We start from the raw sequence: 7,060 nt of genomic DNA on the forward strand, positions 1-7,060 counted from the left end.
CAATACCAAAGCTACTGATGTGACAGTTGAACTGCAAGAGCAAATTTACATTTGCCATTTTACAGATTTCTACCAAAGACTTGAAAGTGACTTTAGAGCTCAAGTTATGAAGCTATACATTTTTATATCCCTAGCTTGATGCCACCCCTTTCTGGAAAGCTTATGACCTACAGGATCTTCCAATTGTGCCAAAACCAGTTAGACAAAGCCTCAGTAAGCAACCAACCACATTGCAACTGAGTATCTTTAGGGCTTTTAGCAATAAGAGGGTATGGCACAATTTGGTGGACCAAACTGTTCACAAGAGTTGCTGTCGAACCTGGCTCTGCTGAAGTTCAATGATTTCAAGGTATTAATTTAAGTCCAGGTACAGAAATGGCTCCAATTCCAAACAGGTCTTCAAGCTTAGTCGTATAGCAGGGTAAAGTTTGCAAAGGCATCACGCCGGTCATTTCCATAGAGGTAGCTTTTTTTAGATGCAATTAGGTTTTCCTCTACTTCAATGATTTTGAATCCACCACCCTGCATCTGTCAATATATTGGCTATGTATGCCAAAATGAGAACTCAGAATTTAATAGAAATTGGTTTAGATTGGAAACATCTGATCGTCAAGTTGGATGCTATAGTTTGCTTGAAATCGGATATGAAACTACTTGAGCCAAGGTGTCAGTGCTCATGTCATCTAATGGCTGAAGTCCAATACATAAAGTGAAAGTTGAAGATTGACTGAAGCATGCCAACCAAATACATTGAGAGCACACTAGTAAATCATAATTGGGCTCTGCAAAATTTATGTACATGCACTGGTTAAAGACTGAAAGTCTAGATCAGTGAACAAGATTAGTGTAAGAAATACAGATTCCACTAACTGAAGGAAACTGTAAAAAGTCCATGTTGAATAACTTCCAGTGTTCATATTCAAATGAGCAATTGCAGCCTAATGTTTAAGATTTTGCACTCTTCCCTTTCCTGACCAAAGTGCATTTGATACATGGTCAGAGACTTGGTGACTGGTAAGTTTAAACTATTAAAAACAGCTTTAGTTCAAGGTGGTCAGCTGGTTTGTGTATTGGAGGCATTTCTAAAACTTTTAACTACAACATCCAAATTTGTCAGCCAAGAAACTTTGGCTGGAGACGTTTGAAGTTACTTGGACTAGTTCATCCTTAGTTTAGAGCAATGCTCAGACATGTCTTCCAACCCTTAGTGGTAATTTTGCCAAGAAAATACAAAAGTGTGAAATCCTGTTAAAGTCATTTATTAGGATGCTTTTTAGTTCAAGAGAATTGGTCCGGCTGATACACGTTTGATACCGAGGCCATCTGACGCGGCACGCTTTTGACCTGTGAAAAAAAGAAATTACATTACACATGATGAACCCGCTTCCTTAATTGGTGAAACCCGACTAAAGTGTCTCCCCATCCCTGGTTTGAGCAACCGTGCATCAGAGTGAGAGCCGTCTTGCCTTTAATCACGTCATCCTGGTTCGAACACTGCACATTACAAGCGCTACCCACTAGACTTCTGGCGTCGCATACCGTCACATCACAGTGGACAGAGACCTATAATGCATAAAACATCTTAATTCAATTGACATTTGTGTCTACACTCCCAAATCTTAAGTCCTTTTTTAAAAAGGACAACATTGACATTACCTGACTACTTAAGTTGTCCTTGTCTTTGGCAAAGGCAAACATTGGGATCTCAAAGCGCTTGAAGTTGGAAGGGAACTGAACTCTGGCATCAGGCAAAACGGGATGGAAGATCACCTGGTATGGGTCCCTTGGGTTAGGACAGCTGAAGAAAAAAAAAAAAAAAAAAAAAAAAGTTTCTGTAAATGCCCACTACTGTCCATGAAGGAAAAGTCCCCCGTTTCACTTTCATCTTGTTTATGAGGGCAAACGCCCCAGCAAAGAGATTAATAAATTACCCATTAATAATGAGGTCCCATTTGGGAAGCGATGTCCTGTTGTCCTCAGTCGCCCAGCAGTACACTAGTGCCAGTGATACCTTAGGGTTTCTAGACTTCATCAGTTCCACTTCAAAATACAGAGGCTCTTGTAGGTACTTTGTGATGGGCTCTGCATCAACGCTGTAAAATTTGCTGTAGGAGTTGTCTAAGTAAAGACAAAATACTGGTTTAGGGATTCAGACAGGAATAATGGCAGTCACACTAAAATTAAATACACTTTGTCATTAAGCTGATCAAGTTTAAAAATGTCAGAAGTAAATCACTTTGAGACATTAAATCAAGTTATGTAATGGTTCCTGGATTAAACCCGAGTTTACCAATTTAGGAGCAGGCCCTGGCTTTCTTGAAAACTTTTAGTCTCTAAGAAAATGCTGATCCCAGTCCCTTTGCATTACCTGTAGTTTTATACAACAAGTTAATGCCTTCATTTGGGATGCATTAGAAGACAGTCAGCACTTCTCTTACCCACAGCAAGTCTCATTTCAAATTCCAGCTCGCCCATTGCATTCTCAGCATATGGTTCACTCCTGCGAGGTCTGTTGTTGAAGGCCACAGCATGGTTGGTGTTGATGTCAAAATGGCAAGCAACCTTCAGCCTGAAGTAAGACAAACCCAGGAGATTTAGTGTGGTAGAAATTGATGATCATTTTAATACAATTCTAGTCTACAAGTCTGAAAAATGTCCAGTGACAATTTAGAATTGACGAGTGATGCTAGTCACCTTATTTCATCATGATAAACTTTTAGGTTTCAAGACACTTACTCATACGGCGGCTCGTCAGTCTTAGAATCCCCCTTTTCAAGATTTGGCAGCGTGATTTCATTTTCATACATCATCATATTGGGCAAAAACTAAGGGAGGGGAAAAGTAAAGTGTTAACCAAATATGTCAATATCTGCAACCAGGGTAACATTTAGTAGCATCTACCTTTCTGGTTGTGCCACAGGAGTTCCCAGTAAAGATAAAATAAGCAGAGTGGTCATTGCTGTATGAGGGCCCACAGGTGGGGTCTCTGAGGGTGAGGTGACCAGGTTGCAGACTGGGAACAGATTCCAGTTTCAGAGCCAGAGCTGTCATCGTGCCATTAGGGAAACACTCTGAAAAAAGGATCAGGCATTAGTACGCTTGGGTGTTGGCATAATAAACATGATTCTGCCAACTAGACCAACCAGTCAGTGTTGAGAAGAAACTGCAAGTCACAGAGAATTCTTTCATATTTTTGTTGGTGACTGGATTCCTCAGAGACACATCAAGTCTGCTCCTGATGGATGACGCCTCAATAGCCTAACAAATCAGAAACAAAAATTACCAATAAGACAATAACCGGTCCAACAAGTGTCCCCAAGATAAAGCCTGCACATCAGTTGACAATCCTGATTGTACCTCAATTGCAGCGTCGTGGCCAGTAAATGGTACTGTAAAACTGAAGTGTGTTCCATTGTCCATGAAGCTGTACTGCTGAGCCAGGCGCGATGTTAACAGTCTCTTTCCCACTACAGTCTGAAAATTGAAGCCATTGGTCCCGTACTTCACAAGGACATAGAAGTTCTGATAATCACAGCCACCAGAGACAGAGGGAGGAACTGCAGAGGGGGGAGGAAGGAGACATGAATATGATGGCTTCATTTGGCAATCTCCTTTCAACTTCTTCCAAGTACAGACCTTTGGTAACCAATTTGGCTTCCAGATAAGCAGCGCGAGCAAATTGTGTAAACTCAGGCAGAACCAGCAAGCCAAATGTCAGCTGAAGCGAGTAGACTGTAAGCCCCATTTCTCTCTGTTGGGATAAATATATATAAAGAAAAATTAGCTGGCAAAATAAAAACATTTAATTTCCCAAGTTGAGTAAAGCTCACCATTTGCACAACACCACGGTCCGTGAAGGGCACTTCAAGCGTAAATACTTTTGAGCAGCTTTTAGGAGACATGTGCTCCAAGACTTTAAGGCCTCTTGCACTGCACTCTGCTATGGATAAAACCTCAGAGTTGAAGGAGATGTTCATTAATGCAACATCAGCGCAAAAAGGTCCAAGCATCATCTTAAATATCTGCTCCTCAGGAACTGTGTCTGTGGAGCAAAAATAACGGCAATTACAATACATAAGTGTTAATCTTGCAATTTTTTTTAAATATGACTCACTGTCGACAACTTGTGTAGTTTGAGACCGTAGCGGCGTCGTGATGGGAAGAAGGACTTTGTATCTTGTGTCCTCTTGAGTGGCATCTTCCGTCCAGAGCAACTCAACCATCGGCTCAATTGTGTAAGTAGTGAGATACTGACCATTCTGAATGAGACTCTGCACAAATCAAAACATCCTCAGTATTGCCTTGCTTGAAAAGCACCATGCCAAACCCAAATTAAAGAACATTTATGCATGAACCATGTTGTTTAAGCCCATGGATGTAGTTATATGCATTAGAATGATTAAAAAGCTAATGTATAAAATGAGTCCAAGTAACTCTGACCTTAAAGTGACCACCGACAGCGCCAATAGGGATTTCAACGATGATGTAAATGTCATTGACAGACAGGGCGTAACGTCTGGCGGCCATTTCTGCAACGTCAAGCCTCTGGCCATCAACACCCATGTGCACCTCCAACAATTTAAACTGGTCAGAGCGAATCAGGGGGTCGATGTGCCTCGGCAGGAACCAGCTGAGAGAGTGTTGAGTGAAGGAAACACTCCCTGTACATAAAGGTGAAAACATACAGCACTTAGAAAAAGTAGAGACCCAATATGGGCACATTTAAGCAATCTTCAGCCATCTTTTCTAAAGCGCCAGATAAGATACCACTCATAGCTTTCAGTTGACTATGAAGCTACAGCACGAAGTCTACCCTTCAGCACCATAACAGTCTTAGTTTATTACAAGACACAATTTGTGTTTTACCCGGCATGAAAGCCATTTGGCACAGTATACAAATTCTAGTTAAGAAATGTGTTCACATCAAGGCAGTTCTGTGATTAGTTAAGGCCAAGATTGCTGGAATAGAATACAAATCATGTCCAAGGTTAAACTGCTCCAACCCCATAGTCACTAGAGACATGACATCAGTATTTGCTGTAGTCCCATTTACAGTTAAACAAACATTACCTTCCAGTATCGGGCAGGCAACACCTGCGTGGATTTGAGCCGTCAGCCACTTTTTTTCAAATATTGTTTTGGTTTTGAGCACCGTCATAGGCACACCTGCTACCTGCAAAATGACATTACGGAACATCGTGCAAATGCCTTGTTAAATCCATTTTATGGATACAGTAGAGCAATACACAAGATATGGTTACTTCAATAGATGAAGTGTACACAAGTAGCCTCAAAATGTATAAAACTGCCAATTTAAGTCCACTTACATGCCGGGTGTAAGTTTCAGGGGAGGTTTTTGGGCTTCGTAGAACCAGCCTTGTCGGGGCGTTTGAGATCCCATAACCACTTCTCTGGGCCTCGTACACAGTCATGGTCCTCTCCTCAGGTGTGAAGAACACCAGCGTTTTAAGTCTGAATCCTGCATCTATGGGCCATTTCTGTGAACATCATAAGACATAAGAGAAGATTCGAGACTGTACAATTAAAAAAAATAAAAATAGGGCACAAGCTAGTCTTACCGCAGCAGGTCGTCGCAGATCACCCAACGGTTTACCACCTGAGATGGGATGTTCAGGCAGGGTGTAATCAGCTAGAGCCACCTTTTTCACAGACACCTAGAAATGAGGCCACACCATAAGAGATAGTCAATCCCTCTCAAATGCAAGACATAAAGCCACTACTCAGACTGGAACATGACCACAGACTGTTCTGCTGCATTTACTTGCCTCCATGTAGTTGCGGGCACAGACAATTTCCCTGGAGGCCCAGGCAGTATAGTGGCAGGTTTTATCCACCTGGTACAGCTCGTCATCATCCACCCGGTTTCCATGCAGTCGAATATTTAATTTAGTTGTGAATGCTTCGTCGGCCTACCAACACAGAAAACGGACTCAAAAATCACATCGAAAAAGAAAAAAAATATAAATAAAAACAGCTAGTATTTTTACCATATTTTGAGTAAAGCAGTTTTGAAGAGAGGCAAAAATCACAGGGTTCCCAAGCTGGTCCATCTTCAGACTGAAGCCACACTGAGAAGCTAAACTTGAGGTAAGGATGATTGCAGAGTTATCTGAGGGGGAAGAAAAAGTTAGAAGTGGGCCAAATTTCAAAAAATAATTCTAAAATAAAGTTAGAGACATCATCTTACTGTAGACGACAGACACTTCTAGAAGTTTTCCTCCGAGTGGACCGACATCCACACGCATAATGTTCCCCAGGCATTTTGAGTCAATACCTTTGAATTAACATTTATATTAGTAAGCAGCATATAGTACTAACAGAATGTAAAAAGGAAAAATAAGTCTTACTTGTAGAGGGCTTCTTTTGAGCATCTATGTTTACAACTGATATCAGGAGAATTAACCATCTGAAAGAGATTGAATGAGTTGTAAAAGGAGCATAAAAAAGAAAAACAATGAGTGCGAGTAACAGTTAGAGGTAAAAACTACAAACCCAAAACCAACTCCTACTAGACCACCCATTGCTCAAGAGATGGGGAACTGCTGACTGATGTCAAGGCTTTTGCACTTTATACTAAAGTTGGTGGTGGGCGGTTCCTGTTTAACGATCGCCACACAGGTGAATCCTATTACTGCCTGATTGAGGTCTGATTGACACAGGTCTGTGTCTTGTAGTCTGGCCTGAAGTCCCAACATGCAATGCTAATAGGTTGATTGACTTAGTTAAATGGTGAATGATAAGTTAACTTATATTTGTTCATGTTTGAGTGTTTGTTTGTCTGGTTTTTGTTCTGGGTTTTATTAGAGAGGTATTTTCTTAGTCTACACTTCAGATTAGTGGGTGGCGGTAATGCACCCGAAAGTTGTTTGCCAACTGCCATAAGCGAGAGAAGAAGAAGAAAACTTTTACTCCTTTAGCTCCTCCTGCCTCCTTTTTGGCAGGAAATTAATTGTAAAGAAGTCCCCATAAAAAATTTAAATTAGGGCTTTTGTGATTCATATCATTTTAAGCCTGAAGCCATGGGGGCACTACTATCTTG

At 41.1% G+C, this 7,060-nt stretch overlaps 1 protein-coding gene across 1 annotated transcript; it reads right to left on the bottom strand.

The window, feature by feature from the left end:
* Positions 1-1,273: 1,273 nt before the first annotated feature.
* LOC137785960 (uncharacterized) lies at positions 1,274-6,542 on the bottom strand. The gene is made up of 21 exons (XM_068577538.1): positions 6,514-6,542; positions 6,369-6,427; positions 6,209-6,295; positions 6,009-6,130; positions 5,787-5,930; positions 5,580-5,675; positions 5,328-5,498; positions 5,071-5,173; positions 4,441-4,661; positions 4,115-4,271; positions 3,831-4,042; positions 3,637-3,751; positions 3,358-3,557; positions 3,144-3,258; positions 2,902-3,071; positions 2,737-2,825; positions 2,439-2,569; positions 1,932-2,118; positions 1,657-1,798; positions 1,467-1,563; positions 1,274-1,344 (listed from the first exon to the last, which is right to left on the bottom strand). Exons 1-21 carry the CDS (start codon positions 6,540-6,542, stop codon positions 1,274-1,276), a joined length of 2,718 nt encoding a protein of 905 aa, XP_068433639.1.
* Between the last annotated feature and the right edge of the window lie 518 nt (positions 6,543-7,060).

The sequence above is a fragment of the Clinocottus analis genome, unplaced genomic scaffold (assembly GCF_023055335.1).
Source record: "Clinocottus analis isolate CAN_PGR_092001 unplaced genomic scaffold, fCliAna1.0.p SCAF_15, whole genome shotgun sequence".
NCBI classification, from domain to species: domain Eukaryota; kingdom Metazoa; phylum Chordata; class Actinopteri; order Perciformes; family Cottidae; genus Clinocottus; species Clinocottus analis.

Excerpts from the sequence above, each read along its gene's own strand:
- LOC137785960 (XM_068577538.1), bottom strand. The coding sequence starts at position 6,542 with ATGGGTGGTCTAGTAGGAGTTGGTTTTGG. Across the intron at positions 6,428-6,513 it reads CTAGTAGGAGTTGGTTTTGG|ATGGTTAATTCTCCTGATAT; the intron begins GTTTGTAGTTTT and ends AATCTCTTTCAG. Across the intron at positions 3,259-3,357 it reads GCCACGACGCTGCAATTGAG|GCTATTGAGGCGTCATCCAT; the intron begins GTACAATCAGGA and ends CTGATTTGTTAG.